Raw genomic sequence first — 24,970 nt, forward strand, 5'->3', positions numbered from 1 at the left:
CTCCACAGGAAATCTAATTAGAGCAGACACACACTCCAACAATTTCTGCAGCAGGAACTCAGGAAAACTGAGATCCTGTGAAATGACTGCAGGCAGGTTTCTCCTCCCTACAGCATCTACCAGCCAAACCTCAGCACTGCCTGTCCCTTGGCATGCTCAGACACACACAGGAGGTGGCAGGGTCCCTGGTCACCCTGTTCAGCTGCAGCATCATGCCTCCTGCCACCAGCAGGGCACTAAATCAACCTTCCTGCATGGCCTGAGTCCATGGGCACAGGTAGCTGCCTGCTCACACCAGCCAAGGCACACAGATCATTCTGACACCCCCAGGTTTCTCCTGTGACAGCAGGAGTGATGGCCTGAGGCAGAGAAGGAGGGTGGTAAGCGACAGAAGAGGTTGCCCATTTATAGAAGGAATCTGTGTGAGAAATGACTGAACACATGCATGGGCAGGTGTGTAGGAGTATGAGACTCAGGCTTTCCTCACAGCATAAACAGCATAGTTTAATCAGCAAAACTCACACTGACCTACAGCATCTCTCTCTGGGTCATCCTGCTTTGACTGCAAGAATTCAAGGAATAACAAGCTCCAGAAATTGCTTGAGCAATCAACAAAAGCACCCTCCCACTTGCTAGGATAGGACTGTGGGGCAAACACACTCTTTGCTCAAAGCTTTCTCATTCCCAGCCCAGTAGCAGAGCAGCCACAGCCACTGCTGTGCTGAGCACCAGAGAAAGCACGACTCCCTGTTCCTTTTAACACACAGCTGCCCCAGCCAGCATCCCTGCTGAACAGGGAGCCCTGACAGCTACAAACATCAGCTCCTACAGCAAACATGGCTGATTTCATTATGATGCTAAAAACCAACATCTCAGAAGAAACTGGGGTCTAACCTACCCCATGAGGTAGTTAAGAATTAGTTCTGCAGTGAGGGAAAAATACTGATTTAACTCTTCCAGGTGTCTGGGTAAATCCTGGACAAAGAAACAAGAGAGATCTCCTTATGTTCTTCTGCCCACCAAAAATGCTCTCCAAACTATATGGGGCACTTCTTATCCATGAAGTTTTTCTGAGCTGCATCATGGTTTTGTCTGGACTGTATGCCCCATGCTTATATATGCTCCAAAACAGGTCCATCATTTACCTTGCAATCACCTGCAGTTTTTAAGTTTCATATTAGCTTTTTGGGGTTAGCAATCCTTTCTAGCCATGTCCAAAACAGCCTGACCATCTGCCTTTGTTTTTGAGAACTAGTTAATTCAGACATGCTTCCAGACTTTAAAACACAGCACAAACCCTACAGCTTCAGCAACTGCTCTGCTATTTTGTTGTTACACAGGTAGACTGCTGTGGCTGCAGCACTGAAGCTCCAGATGACAATTCCTGCCGAATCAGCCTATATCTACAGAAAAATAAGCTCAGTCCAACTCAACCATAGGTGCATATAATCCCTGCTGGCCAACAAAGCCCAGCCTCCCGGCCTCTCTGGAAAGCTGGCTCTGAACAAGCATTTAGAAGCTGGCAGTTCTCCTTGTGTCACGCTCCTGGCCCAGGTCTTTTTTCCATCCTGCCCTTTTTATTCTCCCATTGCCCTTGCACTGACCTGACGCACTCCCTTTGTGCTCGGCTGCTGAGCCAGTGGGACCTGCTCACTTGGCGCCGCTAATTAACTTCAACAACAACATTTTTTTCAGCGGTTCTGTCCCAACACATTTATTTGGGATTTTAAATTCTTTAGATTTCATTCAGTCCATGTGCATGGTGGTGTCACAAGGCTCTCGGCCTGGCTCAGCTGGTCCCAGCCCTGGCAGGGCTCCAGCACCCTTGACACAGTGCACATAAGCTTGGAGGCAGGGGCAGGAGAGGATGGTCTGAACAAAACAGTCACCCAAATAAGGAGCTACCATCACTCCCTTCTCCTTTTAACACACAGCTGCCCCAGCCAGCATCCTTGCTGATGTCAGCCTGAGCATGAGCTCTGATGGCTACAAACATCAGCTGCTACAGCAAACATGGCTGATTTTGTTATGAATCTAAAAAGCATCATCTCAGAAGAAACTGGGGTCTAACTACCCCACGAGATAGTTAAGAATTAGTTCTGCAGTGGGGGAAAAATACTGATTTAACTCTTCCAGGTGTCTGGGTAAATCCTGGACAATAAAACAAAAGAGATCTCCATATGATCTTTTGTCCACCAAAGTGCTGTCCAAACTATATGGGGCACTTCTTATCCATGAAGTTTTTCTGAGCTGCATCATGGTTCTGTCTGGACTGTATGCCCCATGCTTAAATATGCTCTAAAACAGGTCAATCATTTACCATGAAATCACCTGCAATTTTTAAGTTTCATATTGGCTTTTTATTTTTCTCTTGTTGCTCCTCTTATCACCTCCTGTCCCTTCAAGAAATACCAACAAACAGGCTGATGGAAAATAAATAGAAAAGATGGCACAAGAGTAAGTTCCAGGATATGGAAAGAAAATGTTGCAGTCAAGTCCAAAGAAAAAGATGTGAACAATGGAGGTCTATCCTAAATACATGTGTGAGGAGCTTAAAACCAGACACAGGGGAAAGCAGGATTTTAACAACAGGATTCAAAGCTGAGGAAAAACATGAGAGAAACAGCTTGACAGCAGCACCTGAAATGAGCCAAAGGAAAGTGTACGAAGGAGGGAGATTAAAAGATAGCAGTCGCCAGTGGAAGATGGACTGCCAGGGCTTGCTTTCTTACATAAATGTGAACAGAAAGCTGTGCTACTCACTAGGTTCTACTGCATCATTTTTTAAACAACGCACTGCCTTTCGAGCTGTGCAGATCTTCATGCAACCTGTGGCAGAGCCCAGACAGCTTTTGCTCCACTACACAAAGACTGACAAAACATCTCTGCCATATGATCCACAAGACAGATACTGGCATTCCCAGAGAATTTTATCTAATAAATCTTCTAGGCATATGAAGGGGTCTTTAATTTTATTCTTTAGCTGGAACTCAGTACAATTGCAAGGATGGGTTCCTATCCAATCCTAGACACATGAGCACCTCTGCTTTTCTACCAGCTTTGAGAAAATGAAGCTGACTTGTTCTTTAGTTTTGCAATTACATGAATTCAGCTTAAGAAGAGGTTTTGGAATAAACAGCATTTAATAAAAACACATTTCCTGGCAAATTTGATAGGATCACCAACAGAACTAGGGATATGAAAAACACTAATAGCATACGAATTTTCAGGAAAGGATATTGCTACAGTAACAAGCTAGTCCAAATGCAAAATTCTAAGGGAATATGGCTGTAAGATGCAACAACACCTACAGCATAGAGTTTGAACTTTGTATTTCATCCTGACCAGCTCCTGTCAACACCAAATCTGATTTCTGAACTAACTGCATCCTTACAGATCAGTTCTAACAAAATCAACTACCCTTTCCTCCTACATAACATGCAAGTGATGCATGCATAAACATGTGAGTCCTTGAGGACTAAGCATCACCTGCAGGGAATAAAGGAGCTGTGACACCTGCTGAGGTAGGCTGTGAACTTTCTGCATAATACCCTGGTATTTCCCAGGATACATCACAAGAATTATCAACAGTCTTTGTCCTTATCCCTGTGTTCCCTTCAGCACTCGCTGCTGGCCCCTTGCAGAGCTTGGATATTGACTCCCATGGGTCTTTGCTCTTGGCCAGTATGCTCAGAGCAAAGGTCGTTCACAAGAGAGACCATCTGAGAGGAAAGAACGCTACACCACTGCCCTCTGATCCAGAGGATGAGGGGCCTCTGGACTCCTTCCCAGAGCCAGATCCCTGCGGATACCAAGGAAGTACAAAAGGCTCTTCAGAAAGCCCTGCTCTGAATTCCCAGGATGCAGGATGGATGCGGAGCAAAGAAACATGTTTGTAAGTGATTTCACTATGAGTTATAAGTTAAATTAGGAGGCTGACAAGAGCAAGAAGCATTAAGTGTTGTCCTTGCAGAGTGGGACAGGGTTTGCCCAGAAGGCTAAGGAGGACGATGAAAATTATGAATGCTGTAAAGTCCTGCTGAAAACACTGAAACCAACACCATCAGGGCATGGCTAACACAGCAAGGGTCCAGCAGGAAGAGGACTCAGTACAGCCCCAGCCACAACCCAAATAAGGATAGCTGCTCCAACAAGCCACTTGAGAGAATTTCTCAGGGGACCTTATTGTGACACTGGAAAAAGCGTCTATTAAATACCAAATGGATTGCTCCAGGTCTAGGGAAGAGGCAACCCAGCCAAATCCTAAAGGAAAGATACACAGTGTTCCCAGTGGCACAGCAAACCCACCCAAACTGTTCTTCAGCCACGTGGCACTGAGACGGTGAGGTGCTGTGTGACAAGAGACGAAATTCATCTAACAGCAAAAATAGTCTAAAACCTCTCATCTGTTGAAAGTTTCTGATTTTGCAGTGAAAATAGGCTTCAAATTCTGCAGGGCTGGGATTGTTCTGTTTGTCTTTACAGTGGCTGGCATGTTGGGTGGAATCTCAATGCCTCCAATTGCCAAAATTAAAGGTAAATTAAATTAATTAGTTCACAGTTATTTATCAGTGAATAAAAAAGATTTTACCCTTGAGAACAAAAGAAACCATAGACTAAGCAGTACAATTCCTGGAAAGCACTGAGGACATTGGTGATACACAGCCCTGATGATCATCCACCTGCAGAATGAATGTGTCTTCCAACCAGCAAAGCTGGTAAACCTTGCTCCATGTACTTGAACTGTAAAATTGCTGGTTTGTGAGATCTCATCCTCTTACCTGACATCATTGCCTCCATGGGCAAAGGATCCAAAGCAGGCTGTTAAGATCTGGAGGAAGTGGAAAAGTAGATGGACCTGAGAGGTGTCTTTCTCTTCCTTATCCTCTTCCACAGGATCAACGGGGGGCCGGTTAGGATCTGCGAGTTCAGAGGCCAACTTCATTTCCACCCCACCTTCCTCCGCCTCAATCTCTGCCTCCGCCACTGCGTTGCAATAGCTGGAGTAGCTGTCGTAGCGGACTCGCTTCTTGGAGTAGGAAACTGTGTCTCCCACCAACTTCTCACTGTCTTCTGGAGTAGATGTATCCGCTGCCTTAAAGGAGGAATGCACGGGCATGCCACAAATAGCAGCAGTGTAACAGGTGTAGCTGTTGTTGCGCCGTAAGAGTTTGTAGTTGTTTTCTGCAGTGGGCCTCTCATCGTTGGCCCTGTCCAGATGTATTTTGTGGAGCAAGTCTTTGTATAAACCTGAGTCCTTGTGCACAGTGTGGTAAACGTGGCCATCGCTCCTCACGTGGCCATCGAAGCTGAAGGTGCCATTGGAAACAGGTGATTTCACCGAGGTGTGCGTCACCGAAAATGCCCTTCCTGAAAAGGCAGAGATTCAGAGGTTCTGTTTACACAAAATGCAATACAAAAGCCCCCTTCCTCCAACACAAGACAATAATGTGGCCAGCATCTGAGAATACAGGACAAAGAAGATCAATTTGCACTACATGCAGTGAATAAGCCAAGATTCAATTCACTTCAAAATAAAGTCTCTCATCTCCTGTGCAAAAAGAGCTTTGCTCCAGTGCTGGGTCTCCCCAGTCATGCTGTATGACCTGCAGCAAGTCACTTGGGACCAGTTATTCGAATGTGATACTTGACGGTTAAATCCTCTGGTTCTTTGAAAATATAAATTTCCATTAACTTCCTTCCTTGTAAAGCAAGCTCTGCTTTTTCTGAGCTTTTGTCTACACTGAATAGGAATAATTAGAATTTCTGAAATGCAGTTTACTGCATTTTCATACTGGGACTTATCTGTTTAAGAGACATTTCATTCATACTCATTTGTTTAGGAGACATTTACATGGCTTTTTAAAATAATTTTTAAAAAAAACAAAAAATTCATGTCTGCAGAAGTATTCCTTAGCTACTGCAACATTTTCTATATACTAGTTATATGAATACCATGGGATGTATACTCCCACTGTATGCATTTAATGTTAGCATACACTGCAGGACACACATCAAAATGTATCACAGGTGATACTTCTGAAGAAACTGTCTTTTTTACTTCCTGACTTCCCGGATTTTCACTGTGCAACATTCAGAACTGGGTTTAGCTATTTTTAAACTGGAAGCACACACTCTAAGGGCTCCACGTCATGACTTATTTGATTTTGTAAGAATCAGTTGAATATATTGGGCATTTATTAACCAAATTACAGGGCTTTGTAGATGTTAGCAAAGCGATATCAAAGTCAGCAGACCGCTAAGTGGAGGGGGGTGTTCCCACCACGTGGCAGAACAGAAAGAGCTTTATGCACAAGTCTGTTTCTTACAAATACATGTTCAGAAAACAATGTGTGACATTTTTCCAGTGGACATGCTCCAAATGGTCATACATTTATCAACTAAAGTCCAAATCTTTTCATCTTCTTTTGTAGTATGCTAATCATCTTTATGCTGTATTTAACCTTCATACATCAGCAACCTGTGTGCTCTGTATTTTTCCACTGCTTGGTAGGATGGAAACACCATTAAGAATACAAAGTAAAGCAACGCAAAAAGGCAAGTCATTTTTCTTCAGCTGTTTCTGAAACTGAAATACAGCCAAACCAAATGTAATTGATTTCACGTCCTCTCCAGAAAATGTCACTTGTAAATGAGCATCTTTCCAAACAAGCACTGAAATGGGATTAGAGATGGAAATTCCAAACCCCAATTTACTATTTACAGCAGAGACCTACTTGAAAAGTTAAGAAACCTCATTGAAGCAGGAAGAGAACAACCCGTCCAAGTTGTCTAGGCTCCTTACCATAGGGTACACGTGGATGGTTCCCATTTGCAACATTATCTGATGCCCCAGCAGCTTCTGTTACTGAGCCAGTAAGGGGAATCGTGCTCTCATCAGATGTTTTGGCACCAGGAAGCTCTTTAAAGACTGGTGTTTCTTCATCCTGAATTTTATCAAGACTTTCATCTGATATCCTTGACAGTGCAGCATCTTTCTTTAACCGGCCTAAGGAAAGAATAGCACTGTAATTTTAAACCCAACCTATACCTCTTGTTACTTAAGTTTCCACTGTTTGCATCAACAGCATGGTTTAACTTGGCTACAATAACCAAGCTTCATTTCATACACACACTATTTATTCCTAACACTCTACTATGTTCATGTGTGAAAATTCTACAACATCTTTGTTTCTTATGATAAAATTCACCAAAGTACGTAACTGAAGTAAAACACTGTGCTGTTCATCTGTTAATGAAACCTGAAACTTTTCTCTGCATTTGTTGAGAGTAGCAAAGCAACTATGGCTGTGATCAGCCCAACTTACTGCAAAGCTAAAACAGTAACTCAAAGATAATCATTCTGACAGGCTTTTTCTCTAATTTTTTCTTAATAAAATAGAAACCAGATTATATTCCAGGTTTTATTTTGCTGTTTCTGCTAGACTTCTGAACTTAGGTAAGCAATGGCTTACCTAAGAAGGTTTTTAATTTCTACCACTGCAGATTTTTTAGAGCAAATTACACAAATACAAGAGGAATAGTTTAGGCACATCCTGCCTATGGGTGGGGACTAGACTAAGTGACCCCTCAAGGGCACTTCCACCTCTGAAATCTAATATTCCATGATTTTATTTCACTCACATTTCATCAAATAACTACTTACTTTCTATTTTTCTCTTCATCCAGGGACACACAAAAATCCAGACTAAGACAGCAAATACTAAGGACACACCAAGTGATATTAGAGCAATGGCCCACATTGGCAGTATCAGTCCCAGTACTGTAAAGACAAAGCAATAAAACCGAAGCAAGCCATTAATTGACATGACTTAATTATCCAGGCAGTGGAAGAGCAGTCTGTTGCAGAAAATCCGGTGTTCACAGTGCATTCAAAGCCAACATGAAGGAGCTGATGACTTTTAACACATTACCAGTTACTGCAGTATTTAAAGGTGTAGTTGACATGAAAACATTTGCAGGTTTAGTCCTCCAGTTTCCTGCTGCCCCACTGTGATGTTATTTCCCAAAGAGCAGAGGGTAAAAGCCCCACATCAGGGCTGCTAAAACAAGTTTGCAGTGCTTTTATAAATGAATGCACATTAAACCATGTTGCCCATTAGGGTTAAGTGTTTACCTGACCTTTCCTCTGGTCCATAAAGCCTGATGCTTAGCTTGCTCTAAGCCCTTATTTGCTTGCAATATGAGCTTAATGCAGCTGAGGCTTCGTCCTGCAATGCACAGCAACACCAACAACTCGTGTTTCTGTAATTTTTCCCCCAACAGAGATCCTTGCAGTTGTTCAATGAAACAATCTGACTCTCAATGAAGAAAGAGCCTGGACTCTGATCTTTCAAACCTATATATACATTGCCTATCTTGAAACCTATGTGATTAATTCACTCTTGTGAGTAAATGTTGCCAGAACAGAGGCCTTGGAGAGTAAATATGTATTTCCCCAGTATCAAAAATGGAGTCCCACCTTTTTATTCACACACTTTAGAGACTGCTAAGCTGAAACAGAGGGAACATTAAGATTCTTATTTCATTTATTTTGCCTAATGAGTCATTGCAGAGTGCCTGACCTACTTCTGCAGAACAACTAATGAGGAAATGTGAGTTATACAGCTGATTTACTGTTAAACATCTTGGATACATGGCCAATTAGACTTAAGAGGAATAGTAATGTTACCTTCAAATTGGGAATGTCTCAAGTTTTTATTAATTCCAGTAACGTTATGCTATGGAGTAGGGTCTACTAACTGCATTGATCTAGTACATATGGTGTGTTGGATTTTAGACAAATATTTCCATTCAAAAAAGGTCACTTTCTGAGCCTGCTTTCTTAATTCAGGGCCATGTTCAGGAGTCTATCTTCAATTGCCTCTTCATTCATAGTCCTTGGACAATAATCTAACCTAAAGATAACATTTAATGACCAGAGTCTTCCACAAAGTAGTTGAGATCACTGAATATTTTAGTTCTGAACCCTTTTGCTAGAAGTGTGCCTTTAAACATACACCACTTCAGTAAACTATAAAAATATAAATGCAAATACATAAACATAATATGTGAGAATATAAATATACAAACATAAATACAACAATATAAAAATTCAACTAATATAAAAATTCAGATATAAATATACATATGAATAAACACAAACATGTAAGTGCACATAAAATATACAAATATACAAAAATATAAATAAAGTCCTTCATTTCCTTCCACTGAGTTGCAATCAAAACACAACACCAAAGAAAGAAGATGTATTCAATGAAGAAACAGTTCTGGGGATTCTTATCATTAAAGGGAAATAAAGAAGTAAATTGAAATAACAGCCTTGGAGCCAGACATGTCAGAACAGCGACTCTGCTGCTGTCAGTGGAGTGAAGGTATCACACTGAGAGCAAACAGCACCTGCTCTCCCACCCTGCTCTGAACCTTCACTCCCCAATGCACAAACCTAGAACACCTTTGAGAGCTCAACATCTGCTCAGATTTACAAAGCCAAAGCTGCCTCTCAGTAACTTTCCTTCCTCTAAAGAGGGATATTTTTTTTTGTAGCTGTGCTCTTCCCCACTAACCAGAGCGATCAGGAGGGTGTCACAAAAACACACGCACAAATAGAAGCATGAGGGGAGGTGAATGATTTACTCTTGCCTCTGTTAACTCCTAACACAGGAGACAACCCTGTGGTGTCTGGGTAACACTGGCAGAGCATCCCTACACACGGTGGGAAGCTTCCCTCCCGTGCCTCCCCGGCTCACTCACCTGGTGCCCCCGTGTACATGATGGAAAACACGTTAATAGCGATGGTAGCAGCATAAAACACCGGGAGTGCACGGAGACCATTGGGCACAGGGTCTTCCTGCAGAGAAACCATGCAAAAATAGAAAACATTAGCTGCATTTCACACCAGATTCATGTCAGCACAAACTTCCACGTGGAAAACATGTGCTCCCAAGTCAGTGCCAGGCAGATGGAGCTTTTGGACGTCAGGGAAAGGATGGTGACCTGCTTGGTTGCACCCAAGTCCACATTGCTGGTCCTGGCTAGTACCAGCACTCTGGGGGAGCTTGACACTGTCCATGGGAACCAGGGACTCATGTTTTACTTCCCAGCTGCTGAGTGACCTGGGGGCAGGTTTCTTTCTGCAGGTGTGTTCATTTATTTTGTGTCCAAGATGAGGAGTCCCTTTCACTTAGCATGACTGAAGGCTGCCAAGCAGGAGAGGGCTTTGATGTTTTGGACTAGCACTGCAAGCAGCAGCACAATGCATCCATCTCAAAACCATATTCCTAAGCTCTCTTCTTCAACCAAGACAGCCTGGCACTTCCTAGCAGCTAACAGAAATCTCTGAAATCCCAAGTGTCTGGCTGCATTAAGCAGGTGACACACACAAAGTGAGCAGGCAATGTTTAGCAGGGCACCGTGTCTGCTGCCCACTGCACTCTCAGCACCCACAAGGAAAGACTCAGCTGACGGAGCAGCGGAAACGCAGCGTGTGAGCCACGGACAAAGCCTCTGTGAGGGACTGCTCTGGCCTTTTGAGGGGCTCCTCGAAGTGTTTGCAAAGAGCCTGGCAAAGCTGAGGGCTGGCTAATGTGGTTTTATTTCTTGCTGCCATGAGCTACACAGGGAGCAGAGAAAAGGTTGTGGTCACCCTGTGCTATGCCCGGTCCCTAAGCAGGATGCAGATGGGCTGTATTTGCAGGGCCAGCTGCTATTCACTGACATCCCCAACAAGGGCATGGAGCCCTCTAACAGGCCCCAGACTCACAAGCTAGAAAACTGCTCTTTTTTTAATGCCTGTACACAAGTCGCTACCTGCTTACGTCAGAAGCTCTACAGATCTTACTTCTTTGGGAATGGCACAGACGGCAGCTGGGAGGCAATTTCCTTAACTTGAATTTTTCTGCCTCTTGAATGCTTAAATATATGGCTGTAATACCAGAGTTCACATGATTTTGATGGCTAATTTCTTAAGTTGCTAGGCTTTAAATACAATAGTGCAACCTTTCCTTATCCTTCATGCAACTTGAGTTATTTTTTATACAAAGCTGAATCTGATCAAATCTATCATCTGTTTTTATCACTGACATTTATTTAGAGCAGAAATAAAGAATGATGAAGCTGAGGTTACAGGTGGTGCTATTTATAGCAAAAGAATTAATCCCTCATCTATTTAAGTTCCCTGTATAACTGCTAATATAGTGTCCCTTATTTTAGGTCACTGTCATGCTCTTCACTTCCCCATTTTAGCAAGTTGAATGGTGTGAAAGAAATGGAAAAGGCAGTTCAGGTTTCCAGACCATGCTGGGTGGCAGGCAAGTCACCTTTTGCACTGGAGATACATGGACTGATTTTGCTTCAGGTCACTAAAACCCATTGATTCAGGTTTCTTGAGAATCTACAAAATAGGTAGATGCCCATATTCTAATGTCTGATGTGCTGGAAAGCCAAGGCTTAAAATTTTACAACTTTAAAATACCAATATCTCCAAGGGAGGACTGTTCTGTTTAAATTACAGACAGATCAGCAATTGTGAGGCTAAGTCAATGCCAGCAAGCTTGTGCTAATATAGAGCCAGCCTCAATGTACCATCCTCTGACCTAACAGAATATACAATAGTAATTATCACATAGCACCTTCTAAGCCTCAAATACTTGTCAAATTACTTACTGTGAGCTTTCAGAACTGCTAAGAGCAAGTATAACTCAAATGGCTATTAAAAAAATGACTGGTCTCCTGTCAAAAAGAAGCTATAAACTTTCAACTATGGAAATGGCAGCACTCAAATGGGAGGCTAAAACCCAATCTTCATACTAAGCACTCATTACAATAGTGAGATTTCTTTACCTTGTTTAAAATGAAGAATCTGATCAGCACAAATAGGATTCCAGACATCAAGCCAGATAACAGTGGGGAAATAAACCAAGAGGCAACTGTGTTGAAGAAAGAATGAAACTTGAAATAAACAGTATTCTTGCATAATAGTTAAGTACATTGTTAATGAGCAATAAATTCAAAACAGTTAACAGTTCTTGTACAACTGGAATGAATGTTCTGTATTCTGTTTACTTACAACTGGTGCAACTTGATGTCCACCGACACTCATGAAAGTCAAAGTAGTGCTAGCACCATTAGAAACAACAGCCAAAGCATTTCCTGCTAATTTTGCGAGTTTAGCAATCAAACTCCTCAGGAAAGTTTCTTGTAGTTTGAATCAGAGTAGACCAAGAAAGCGCTGTAATTTCCTAATCACCATGACCATGAATGTTGCAAGCAAGTGGAAAGCAACTGCATCTAGCAGGATGACATGCTGCTCCCAGAGTAATAGTCTTGAGTTCCAAAATGCCACAGAAGCATCAGCTGTAATGTATGATGTGTGTACATTTTTTGCAGGCCAGCACTGCAAGTGTCCAGGATGATTTAACTGAAGTAGGTGGCAAAGCTCCCACTGATTTCAATAAAACCGGATTAGGGCAGCACTCTGGAAATCTCATCCACACTGATTTATTGTTTGCAGCATGGTTAACAGATTGATTCTGCTGTCACTGAAAACTCTTTTACTATTGACAGAATTTTAAAAAACCACATGCATTGCTTAAGTTCTAATATATTACCATGCCTTCAGCATAAAATCCTTTTAATAGAGACTTTAGGCTGCACCTCAAGTTCCAAAGGCTCCCAAAACAATAAGAAAACACTCCATCACATCCCTGCTTGGATGTGCCACTGTTCTTGGCAATGGGAGGCTGTGAGTTAAACGTGCTGTATGCCCTGAAGGTGGTGGGTGGAGAAACATGACTGTGGGCATTCACATGATAGCATTCACATTGTTGAGAGCAAGAACAGGGTAGTATGAGCTGCCTCAAAGAGAATTAGAAGAGGAATGTCACCTTGAAGCATGTTTCTTGAGGGACAATGTGTCCCCAGCTTACCACTGGGGAAGTACAACTTTTGTTTTACCCCCTTCTCCACTGTAGACACACTGCAGCCCTTAATGAAGATGGCACCAGTGCATTTTCTGAATGACAAGACTGGGGTGGAAAATAATTTAATGAGGGAGTGCTATCGGCACAAAGCAGATTTCTGGGAATGTTTTTCGCAGGCAGCACACACTGTTTCACATACCCTCACACATAAAAGGAGACAGCACTTACCAATCTTGACAAGCTGCATCCACTGGACACCCTGCGTGCCAATTGCCACCAGAGAAAATCCAATTGTAGCACCTACAATGCAATGGGTCCCTGATATTGGGAGTTTCAAGAACGATGCAATTAGCTGCCAAACAGCAGAACCTAGAAACAAATGAAAGATATGGTATAAACAACAACAACAACAATGTAAGAGAGAAAATTCTTTGCCACGTGCCCACATTCTTTTACAAGTGCTGCCTACACTCCTCATGCATAAGGGAGATCTTCTAAAGAGGGTTTTGTTCCTGTTCTGTCTCTAAAAGCAGATACTAAGACAGTTTAATAGCAGCTTTGAATGCTACATCTTACTTATGACTGTTTATGACTAACAGCTCCCTACAATCCATGACAGTTCTGCTTTCAGTATTTAGTACACAAACTGCTCCCAGTGTACATCAAGCTTAGACAACCTCACTCTTGAGAGCTGACCCTGGAAGCCTCCAGGTGATCAACATGAAGAGGCATTCACTGTTTCACTAGTGAACTACCCATGCTCCTAAACTTGGATACTACCAGAGAAAGGTTCAAATTGTGGGACAGAGAGATTTTATGCTTCATCTCAGTGATACACAGCCATCCAGTCCTCTATAGGAAAAATGGACTGAGGAAAGAATACAGACACTCTCACTACCTTCATCTGCAGATCATTGTTGCAGAGAAATTCAAGAAAGATTCAAGGAGAAATTCAAGACTGCTGAAAAGGCTTACGTTAGTCATGGAGAAGCCAAAGATACCCTGGCATAAGGAAATAAGTTCCCCTATAAGAGACAGTGGGTAATGGTCTACAAAGTAAATGCAACACCTGGCATTCCAGCAAGACATCCAGGAAGAATGCTGGCCAAGAATGCAGGGGAAAAAAAAGTACCCCAAGCACCTCTTTCAGGAGTTAGATCAGACACAGATCACACCAAGCACTCAAGCATGCAGCTCCATGCTCTGTCTCCTTTTCACTTTGCAAAGACACAAGATCCCTGCTTCTCTTGCAGTGGCACTAGCCTCAGGACACCAAAATACTTTTGAGAGTGACACAAGCTTTCTGTGCACCTCCTCTAATATTAGAGAATTCTTACAAAAAGATCTCTTCTTCATTGTAATACTTCATGGCCTTAAGACTGAATCTTCATGTATTGAGTCACCAGTTGCAGCAATCAGACTGCCATAAGAGATCCTGAATTTTCTGGCTCATGCCACCTCTCTTAACAGATCTGCAGCAGATATGGGTGTTAAAGCAAGGCCACTGAACATATGCTGGCAGACTACCCAAAGTTTCAACCTCCATCCTCAATTCCAACACAAGAAGATGGTTTGAAGGTCTTGAAACAGAGCCATCTGCAAACAGTGATTTGCTGGTATCATATGTGGCTGCATTTGGAAGTCAACCAGTTTGTAAAACCGATCTCTCCTGGCACACTATCCCAAAACAACTGCTACTTCTCTTGCTAGTGGAAATTCTAGATCAATCAAGGAACACCTGCTCTTTAATTTTTTGGCTTATTTTCCCCTGGACTAAAATAAAAATAAAAATAAAAACACTTTGAAACTTTTGACATGAACTTAGAGACCAGCAAATGGAAGTGAGGAGAAGGAGAAATCAGATGGTTACATCTGAAAGAAGCCAAATAAAAAGATAAGCTACTCATAGATATGTAATTACAAAATACTCAGTATAAAAAACAGGAGAAATGCAACCAAGCAACAGCTGCACTGCAAATGTCTAGTGAGGAGGACTGGGTTTATTGTTGGGGGAAACAGAGGGAGTACGGAACTATTTCTTGTTTATTTAACTTCATAGAATCACAGAATGCTTTGTGTTGGAAGGGACCTTAAAAATCATCTAATTCCAAACCCTGTGCCATGGACAGGGACACCTTCCACTAGACCAGATTGCTCAACTGGAAACAAACAGTAGAGAAAGAAACAGGTGGTGAAGGACCAAAGGATGGTCTGAGAAGGACACTGCATAATCTAAAGAAGTTTAAGGAAGCGTTAAGGAAGAGAAGAAAATACAAAGGAAGCCAGAGCAGGACTTTACTCCTGGACTTGCAGTGCTTTAACTACCTACATCAAAGCTTTAAATCCTCTCTAACAAAAAATGTAAGTCCTCAACTTCTGCCTTCTCAAAACTAACTTAGGAAGCAGGAGCCTCACTAGGCTGGGCCACAGAGTCCCAAATTCAGACCCCACGCCTGCGGACACCGTGACCCACCCTTTGCCCTGGGTTAATATCCCCTGAAGACAGGGGACTGCCTGCAGACTGCCCCAGCCAGGAGCTGCCTGCACCAGCGTTTGGCCACGGTGTGTTTCACACTCTCCTGCTGCTGAGGGCACCTCATCCATTCTCCTGAGGCTCCTGCTCCGTGCCAGCTGTGAGCCTGCACCAAACACCACCTGCAGGACTAGATTTAGTACTTGGCTCTGCTAATCCTGGCTGGGATGTCCTCTCTGTTGGTGGCATCTCCTCAGCCGCATCAGCTGCTGGCTTCAGCTCGCACCAGAACCTCTAGAACAACACACGGGCAAGTCCTGACAATAGCCTGATAATTAGTTGATGCTGGGCAAGTACTACAGTCTACCCCCAGGAGCAACAGTCCTTAACTTCTCATCTGCCTAATAAACAACATTTTAATGTGCTCCAAATTACTACAAAATGCTACATATTAAAATTTTAATCCCATTACTTCCCGCTTCCTTTTATCTTAGGAGAAAAGGTTGACCTGAAAATTACATCTGCTGTTTGCTGCAAGCATCAAAGGATCTTTCACCAACATCTGGAAAGAGGATACAGTGACTTTTGGTCTCTCCCAGACTGTTGACTCATTTAAGCCTCATTGAAATTCAGAAGCTAAATCCATTTGCAAAAACATGATCATGAGGCATGAGAGAACAGGGTGGGGGAAAATGCAGAGCAAAAACAGAAAGAGGAAAAGTAAACATCCAAAAAGGCTAAGAGAAAACACAGAAAAAATATCATACATCCAGAGAAAAGCTGGAGATGGATTTGAGAAAAAAAAAAATACTGAAATCTGCATTTTGTAACTTGTGATTAATTCTGAGACTTATAATGTGGAATTTCTTCCTAATGCCCCTACTGGAGAAAGGGAATGCAACTGGTCATGAAGTTCACACAGGCTTATGTAAATAGGCATGCAAATAAGTTGTTTTCTTTGAGCTTCTGGCCAGTTGCCTCTGCAGGGGGTATCTGAGACTTAAAACTTTGCCCTGCCAGGATCAGGACACCAGAAATAGATCCAGAAAAGAAAACGGACCCTTCCTTCAAAGGGAATCAAGAGCACGCGGGTCACTCACACTTCAGACGGTGTGCAGTGCTCCCGGCTCACCCACGGGGAGAGACTGAGCCATCTCAGCAAGCACAAGGCTAACAGATGCAACTGGGATGGTGCTAAAAAGCCACCCTACACCTCGAGGGAAAGACCAAACACCCACAGCTGACCCTGCAAGGTATCAGGAAAGAGGAACTGATGGGGTGGGGTGGGCAGGAGCACTTGAGGTGGGTTAAACTGGGACCATCTGTAGGAGTGGCTGCTGTCCCAGTGATTTCCTGGTAACCAACCCCTCTTCCCCTTGGCCAAGGAAAGGTGGCCAAACTTCAGGAGGCTCAGGAGCAGCCAAAGAACCAAGGGAACTATCTTCACAGTCTCAGGCACACAAAGCCACCTCTGACAACTCCAGAAACTGTCACTCAATGTCCATTTCGAGCCATAAAAATAAAAGAATTTTTTTTAAAAAGGCACTCAATTTTCCCTTTTCCCAAAGGAAACAGAAAAATAACCACATGTAGCAAATCTCTGCACAGACTCACCTAACTCCTGTGCAGGCCTTGCGTAAAAAGTGTGAGGAGGTTAGAAGGGATAGGTGGAAATAATATTTAGGTCAGCTTTAAGTAGGTTTGAAGAAGAAAATCTTTAAGTGGCACATCCCTCTCGAGCAGAGGATGCTGCGATGCTTGTGTAAATCAGCAAGCTGCCCGACTGAGGCGGGAGGGCTGGCATGGCCTCTCCCACAGATAAAGGGTTTCCTCCCTGCTGCCTCCTGCCCCTTAAGAGCAGGTTTGCTCCTTGAGGCAGCTCTCTAAAAGCTCACAAAGCCTCTTGCACATAAACAAAGGGTAAATACCGTGGCTTAATGTTACTTACCTCAGAATATGCTGTTTGTTCTGAACAGAGATTTAGTTAACTACAAACACAAGCAAGGAGGCAGACTCTAAGGGCTGACCTGCTGTCGTTTGGGTCAGAAAAACTAAAAAGATCTTAAAAGCGTGATTATCTTTACTGCTCCCTTAGTTTTGCCGTGGGCAAGGGTGAAGTGTAGGACTAATTGCAGTCACTCAGCCAGGCAATCAGTTTACACAAAAGCGTTTGGATTTTCTGAAACTTTTTAAAAAAGGATTCCTTCTCATATACACTCATTGAAAATTGCTGATTCTGTAGGATCTTCTGCACAGACACAAATGCTAGATTTTTATATTTTCCATTTAGCATCACAAAAATCTCCAAAATAATTTTTTTCAGTGTCTTATACACATATAGGATCCATTGTGTTAAACATTTCTTTTCATCTGTCAGTTAAGTGGCCGAACCACTGCAAAATGTAAATTGTTAGAAGAATTTTAAAAAAATATAGGAGACTTAAAAAGGAATACAGGCCCCTGCATTCACACAAAAACAGATGGGCAGGTCCAGAAGATGGGGAGACTCAATTAACAATGCTCACAATTAACAGGGTGACAAACACAGAACAAACATTACTAGGAATAGGAAAGTGTTACTTACCGACCATTGCACTCACTTCTCCCGCCATCAGCAGTGGGACAGTGTTGTTGTACAGGTTAACATCAATGATACCTTTCCGAATCGTTTCTCCTACTTTTGCTCCCAGTAATACTGAGCCAGTGGTTTCAAAAACTGAAGCCAAAATGCAAGCCTGGCGTAAAGTAACAACACCAGAGCCCACAGCCGTTCCGAAAGAATTTGCAACATCATTCGCACCGACCGAAAAAGCTAAAATAAAAGCAATGATAAAACCCACAATGACCATCCACAGGTGCTCATCCATTGCCATCTTTCCCCAAACTGTAGATTAGCTTCCCCTTTGCAAATAGTTAATAGTCAAGGCTGGAGGGCACCGCAACGGATTTGGAAAGCAGATTTCTTGTAAACAATGAGTTCTCTCTGGAAAGTGCTGGGTAGTGTTAGAATGTGAAGAAACTGCTAACTGCTGATTTTCGAACTACTATAAATACTGTTCATTTGGCTGCCTTCGGTCAGCAGTGAAACACATTCCATATTTTGCTTCCAAACCGGTAGGACTGCGATGTTCTGTCCTGCAACAGAGAAAAAAAAATAAAAAAGAAAAGAAAATTAAAAAAAAAAAGAGGGAATACTCAGCAGAGCTCATAACAATGCGTGTTTTCAGAAGTAAACAGATGATTTAAACCCACTAATGGGGTCCTACCTCAGCATGTGACTGCTCTAATCATAAAGCAATTCAGAAAAGATTCAAATTAGGTCACCTCCAAAGCAATATGTTTCTTGCAATATCACTGACCAAGGAAACCTTTTGAGCAATTTAAAAGGATTTAGAAAGTTTGAGAATTTTGTTTATGTTGAATTTACCAAGCGGAGCAATAAGCCCTCTTTCTAGCAGGAGGATTCCTCTTGGCTTTTTGCACCCAGTGATTATAAGACATATAGAGTACATAAAGCATACCATACAGCCTGACTCCCACCTGATACGGAACACCCAGCTCCACTGACCTCAGCAGAGCTCTCAACATTTTATCAGCTGCAGCCATGGATATTGTCCTTTGAAAAATTATTTTGTATGCATATCTGTCTAGGAAATACCACTGAAAATACTCTAAAGAACATTAATATTCATCTGTGGTTGTTATCACATCCCATGCAGTAAGAATACAATTTTCTTACAGCCTTTCAGTCACTGAAACAGCACAATAATTTCAATATTTCCATGTATTGAAACTAGTTTAGAGAAGTCTACCAAAAAGGTGCAACAAAAAATCATTGAACTCTCTGTTTTTTCCTATAGATAGTTACCAATTACTAGCAGTTATTATATTCAAACTATTGTCATAGATATCTTTGAATATTTATTTTCACAGTTTCGGTTTTATGACTGCCTTTTGAATTACATCTTTCTTAGTCCGATAAAAGAGCAAAAAATGGACACAGAGAAAGGGAGTTTAAAAAATAAAACCTTCACCATCCAAAAGATGATGAATAGTGTGATAAAGCCCACGGTGACAGAAAGATGGCCAAAAACTAGAAGCAATTGTCCCAAACCACCTGCCTCCTCCAAGGGCCAATTCTCTTCTGTTACTGGCCATCACAAAGACATCCTGTGCTCCTGTGGCAAGGGGTTAAATCAACATTTAGCAGCAAATATGCATCAGCCAACTCCACCTCCCTGAAGAAGCACTTCTAGAGAGCAGGGGATGTCAATTAAAGCCCTGAGCCCACCTCCTGCTCACTCTCTATTTCCCCACGGTCACTTCAGTTTCATACAATGTTCCCACATGGACAGTTACAAGATCATGCTTGATTTCTTCCAATGACCCAAATGCAATTTGGGTCCTGCGGTAGCAGGGAGGAAAGGTCTCTGAAAGCCCTGAAATAATAGCAATGTTTAAAAATTAAAAGAGATTTTGCACACTCCTGAGGTGCTGGATCCTTGAGAACAACCAAGAGGAAAATAAAACACTTACCCATAAGTGTTTCCTAGAAAACTCTAAAATTGATGTCAAGGATCGATGCTTTCCCTACAGACACATATTCAGCAAAAAAGATGTCCCTCTTTTTTTCTGCAGGCTCCAAACTGGCTGAACAACTGTTGCTCCAGTCGTTTCCAGACATGGAGCAGACATCAATCCTTGAATGCCTTACACTCTAAAATAACATTTCGGAAGGTCTAATGGCTAAAAACATTTGTATAAGGATTTTTATACTATGAGATAACATGAGAAAACGAAGCACCAAAGCATGTTTTCTGTTTGAAGACTTGTTGCTTTTTTATAATTCATGAGCACTCAAGCCCATTGAGTGGAAAAGGACTTGACAGAAACAGAAAAGGCTAATGATATTTGGAAGAAACAATTATAGTTAGCACTTGTTTGCCTGTGAATGAAGACAAAACCCCACTAAAAGCATTTGTTAAAAAATTTCTATTATGCACATCAGATTTTTGCTAGGAGATGAAGTACTGGACTAGGGTCCTTCCTTGATCCTGAAGATTAATGATTAAATTCTTCATCCTGCATGCATTTCCACAGTACCTTTGCCAAGTTAGCCTCAGTGCCCCAGTTTCTTCTCCTGAAAATGGGCAAAGCTGACTGAGATCCATGCATGCATCCACAGACTGTGATTATACAAGACCCATTTCTTTGGACCAGCTAGATAAAAGCACACCCTTATTCCCAATAGAGATCTGTCCTTTCTCCACTTATCAACCAACCTACCAATTTATTGTGGCGACCCAATTCCTGGGACTGAGAGAAAGAGCAGGGTGATTGTGACATTCCCCCACCACAACAGAATTCATGGGACAATGTTTGCCAAAGCTGGCTCCTCCAGCCACAGCGAGTTCTTGTAGTTTCCAAAATAAACCACTAAGTCACAAGGTTGCCTTTATTAGCTTCCCTGGGAGAGGGTGGGGTGAACTCCTCCAGATGGTCCCAAAGAAATTAAGACTTCAAGAGTGCGTATGTGTGCTCCTAAATCGCCTCATGAAGGCCAAAGAGTCTCCAGGAGACTGTCAGCAGGGCTTTTGGCAAAGGGCTCAGAGAGGCAGCTACACAAACCCCCTCCCTGTGAAATAGGATATACAGCCTCAGGAGAAAAGGATGTCTTAAGTAAGAAGTCACCCCTCCTGTCATTTTATGCAAGGTGATGGTTCAAAATAGAGCTTCCTCCAAAACTTGAGAGGTTCAGCTTGATGTCCACTGTGTTGGCACAAGCAACAGCACAGCAGCAGCCAAGCTGTGTCTTTAACAAGATGGAAATCAAAAGGAAAAAGGAAATAAACACGTGCTTAAAAATTAACATATAGGCTGCCTGTGAATGGCTAGGTGTTATTACTTTCAACCTTAAAAAACAATAAGAGATTTTAAATGCTTATTAAAAAAAAAAAAAAAAAAGAAAGAAAAAAAGGCACATCTCTGCTGAGAAAGTTTTCAGAAATGCAAAATATCCTGCAAAGCAGGCCAGTGACTAAATACAGACTAAATCTTGTAGCATGCTTCTTTCTAGAGCCCAAAATACATTTGGCATGCTCAGACAAGCTGAACTATGCCCCTCATCACCTAATGAACTCAAGAGCCTGTGGCATTTCATGTTGTTACTGGGATGAAAAAGAAACTGGAAAAAACACCATGCAGGACGGAATGGCAGGTGATCTGCTCCATGTGTGACACTTGGAAGTCACCAGCCTGTGCCTCCCCTCCTCTCACTTATATTTCATCAACGTGCCTCGATGCAACCCAAATGCGATTCAGCCTGACCTGCTGGGTGCTGGGAGATCCTCCCATTCACCTCTGGGACTGACACCTCCCCTGCAGTCAGGTGTGCTGTGCTGCCATACCCTGCAGACTCTGGATGGAAAAGTGTATTTTCCTATTTAGGCTTTGGATAACTCTTCCTGAACCAGCCCAACCATGCTGCAAACTCACGCTTGGGCATTAGCAGGGCAGAGGAATTGTGTTAGGACCAGGAGCTGCAGGGTCTGAAGCTGGAGCATCTCTGATGGCTGGAGAGAAATGCACAGACATGGCATTTCAAGCTGGAAGAAGCTAATTCTGCGTTAAGGCAAGTTCTTTAGCTAACAGAGTTTTCCTATGGTCCACAGTCAGTGTACCATACTTACAAGGTTCGAGTTGAAGCCTTTTAAGTGGACTTAGAAACTTGCACCTCAGCGAGAAAAATTTGATTTTTGGAAATGCTAAGCACGTCCCTCTGCCTCACTGGCAGATGATCCAGACACCCCCCTCGGACTGTATTTTGTTGTTCACTAAACAGTTTGTTATAACTCTGTAAAGACAGAGTGCTATTTCTTCCCTAAGGGAGAGATGAGAACAAAACCTAGGTAAAAAAGCACCTTGATTCATGCACAATGGCAAGTGAATCCTCAGGAAAAAGTTAGGATCTCGTGTTAAGCATGAGATCATTTTAGGACATGTTTATATACGGACATTTACTAAGACAGGTCTCCTGGAAGCTATTCATGGTACACCACTAAGCCTAGACAAGTTTTAGTGAAAAAAATAATACTAAATTTAAAATCGGAGATGTCAGGGTTTGGGGGTTTTTGTTGTTGCTACACAAATTGCTGCTAAAGAGAACAGAGAAGTATCTAACAGCAGGAATGAATGGATAAATAAAAGCTCAGTACTAAGTTCAAATTTTAAGGAAGTAATCAGAGTGCATTACCCTCCAGCAATCCAACTGTGTCACATAAAGGAGCAAACAGAGATCCCATAAATGTCCTTTAATGTTCTCTTCATCAAAAATTAGGGAAGAACCTACAGCACTTGTGAAGCACTGAAAGGTATGCAGCTCATACCGTATATAAATCATGCTGCATGCAGCTCTCCTACTCTCAGAAGTTGCCCCATGCTGCAGCTGAAAATTTTCTTCTGCTCTGGATGGGACAGAGATTCTGTGATGTCCCAGTTTTAACTGATTTGTTGTTGCCCAAGTATGAACAAAAATCAAAGGACGGCAGCCAGTGTAGCATTTCCCAAAATAATTTTTATGTCTACTCCACTTTGCATTATGGCAAGGCAGACAAAGGAGGACAATTTCTTTTCCTCTGCCGTGTTGAAAACAGTAGATGTTTAATGATTGACAGCAGCACTGGATTTGTACTGACAGGCAGGTTCACTTCTAGTTACCAGTGGGGGAAAAGTCTGTCTAAAATGCTTACCAGACAGCAGCTCCTGGGAGGTTAGTCCATATCCTCTCTACTTCTGTCTGTTGCTTTTTATATAAAACCAATCTGTCAGGTTCCCACCTATGTGTATAAACTCAGGCCAGATTTGGCATTCCAGTCCACGGGTACTGAATGCAGCACTGCATAGAAACCAAGCCTGGTTTATTACCAGAGCTACTAACATCGTTCTTATCAATAGTCCTTATCATTTCCAGTTCATGCTCAGGCCACAAGGCTCACAAATTATTTACTTTAAATTACTAATGCTACATTCATGATATGAAAGGTGGGATTGAATCAAGTGGTTCATGACTGAGAACATCCCTATATGGCTCTAAATTACATGCACAGGACTTGTCACAAGGCCAAACATTATGCAAGTTTAATGCCCCAGTACACAAAAAGCACTCTGAACTTACTATAAAAAAAAAAAAAAATCAATTACTACATCAGCAGAAGCAGGTTTTGTATCAATCAGTTCCTATTTTAAGACATTCACAATGTGTTTAAGCATACTTCATGCTACTACTTGATATGGAAACAAGACTGAAGTTGATAGCTTTCCAAGGATTCCTGTCCAGTTTAACATTGCAGAGAGGGACTGTCACTGTCAGCTCCCAAAACTTCCAGAGGATGCTTCCTTTTCCTAGTCCCTATCAACCTCCAGTTCCCATCAGTGAAAGGTCAAAAATGGATATAAAATATCTAGCACGAGATTTTGTTGCTGAAAACATTCACTAAAAAGACAGCAGTCACTTTAAGCAATTCTATAAATAAGTAAGAAAAGTGAAGTATCAACAAACTCTCATGCATTTGCTGATAAATATATTTTTCTCTAACTAAAGGACAATTTGATCCTTCAGTGACTGAACAAAGTCTTTCTAACAGGCAAGTAGTTTTTATGACTTAATACTCGAGATTTTCAAGATCCAGTCAGAGAAAACAAGTGTTCATGGTTACAGAAAACATGTTTTATAAAAGAAAACCATGCAGAGAAGTCTTTAAAACTCACCCAGTATTTAAAAGTTGTTTCAAGAGAAAAATTAGCTAAGTTCTTCTAGCAACCTTCCCTCCTGATCAGAAATACAAGTTGAAGTCTAAAATAGACATCCTATCATTCAGCACAGTCACATCTGAACATGCAAACTTTCAGAGGGTAGAAAGAGGGCTGTAACTTACACCAGGCAGTCCGGGGATAAAATTCACTCCGGCACAGGAGATCACACAAGACAACACTGAGAAGCATCAATGCGAGTCCAGATTCTTATTCAGTAGGTGAAAATCTGCCTCCTCTTAAGCAAAGAATTCTGCTGGGGGTGGGCACTGATAAAACACAACACTGCGTCACGACTGCACCAGAGAGACAAACCAATCCAATGAAGCTCGTATTAAAAGCAACAAAACGTTCCCTTCCTCCTCCCCACCCCCAGGCATAGGCATAGACAAGAAAGGAAATCTCATTTTTGACTGTCAGTTGGGCGTTTTGGTGAGATCAGGTAATCTCTGAGGAGTCCCAGATCTTCTATTTGCAAGCACACTTAAATGCACTTTTAATGCAAGTGCATGTGACAGTAGGGTATGTGCATCCAATTTGGGAATGATGTTGCACGCTTGCTACTTTATCCATGTCAGTAGAGGTCCCACAGGCTACACAGACTGCAGAAAGTTAAAGATGTGCACAAGTTTTGACTGGATCAATGCCTAAACAAACAACTTCAACAACTTTCAACAGTTCAGCCTAAATTACCCAATCCAGATTCCTTCAACCGCTTTCCTTTAAGTGGGAAACATTTTTGCACATA

At 42.2% G+C, this 24,970-nt stretch overlaps 1 protein-coding gene across 6 annotated transcripts in view; it reads right to left on the reverse strand.

The window, feature by feature from the left end:
• Window positions 1–24,970, reverse strand: part of SLC20A2 (solute carrier family 20 member 2) — a 57,096-nt gene that overhangs the window by 14,119 nt on the left and 18,007 nt on the right. For 4 of the 6 annotated variants that reach the window (XR_005956175.1, XM_041479801.1, XM_041479803.1 and 1 more), the window contains exons 2-9: window positions 24,348–24,491; window positions 17,999–18,549; window positions 13,170–13,310; window positions 11,863–11,948; window positions 9,775–9,871; window positions 7,667–7,783; window positions 6,806–7,009; window positions 4,782–5,370 (exon numbers count right to left, since the gene is read on the reverse strand). Coding sequence is in view for 5 of the 6 variants with exons in the window: in XM_041479801.1 (XP_041335735.1) it covers window positions 4,782–5,370; window positions 6,806–7,009; window positions 7,667–7,783; window positions 9,775–9,871; window positions 11,863–11,948; window positions 13,170–13,310; window positions 17,999–18,287 (1,523 nt within the window). In the remaining variant the exon portion in view is untranslated. Of the gene's footprint in view, window positions 1–4,781; window positions 5,371–6,805; window positions 7,010–7,666; window positions 7,784–9,774; window positions 9,872–11,862; window positions 11,949–13,169; window positions 13,311–17,998; window positions 18,550–24,180; window positions 24,199–24,347; window positions 24,492–24,970 lie in introns of those variants that run through there. The other 2 variants (XM_041479800.1, XM_041479799.1) reach the window with 2 other exon arrangements.

Source organism: Pyrgilauda ruficollis, unplaced genomic scaffold (genome assembly GCF_017590135.1).
Source record: "Pyrgilauda ruficollis isolate IOZ18807 unplaced genomic scaffold, ASM1759013v1 scaffold5, whole genome shotgun sequence".
NCBI classification, from domain to species: domain Eukaryota; kingdom Metazoa; phylum Chordata; class Aves; order Passeriformes; family Passeridae; genus Pyrgilauda; species Pyrgilauda ruficollis.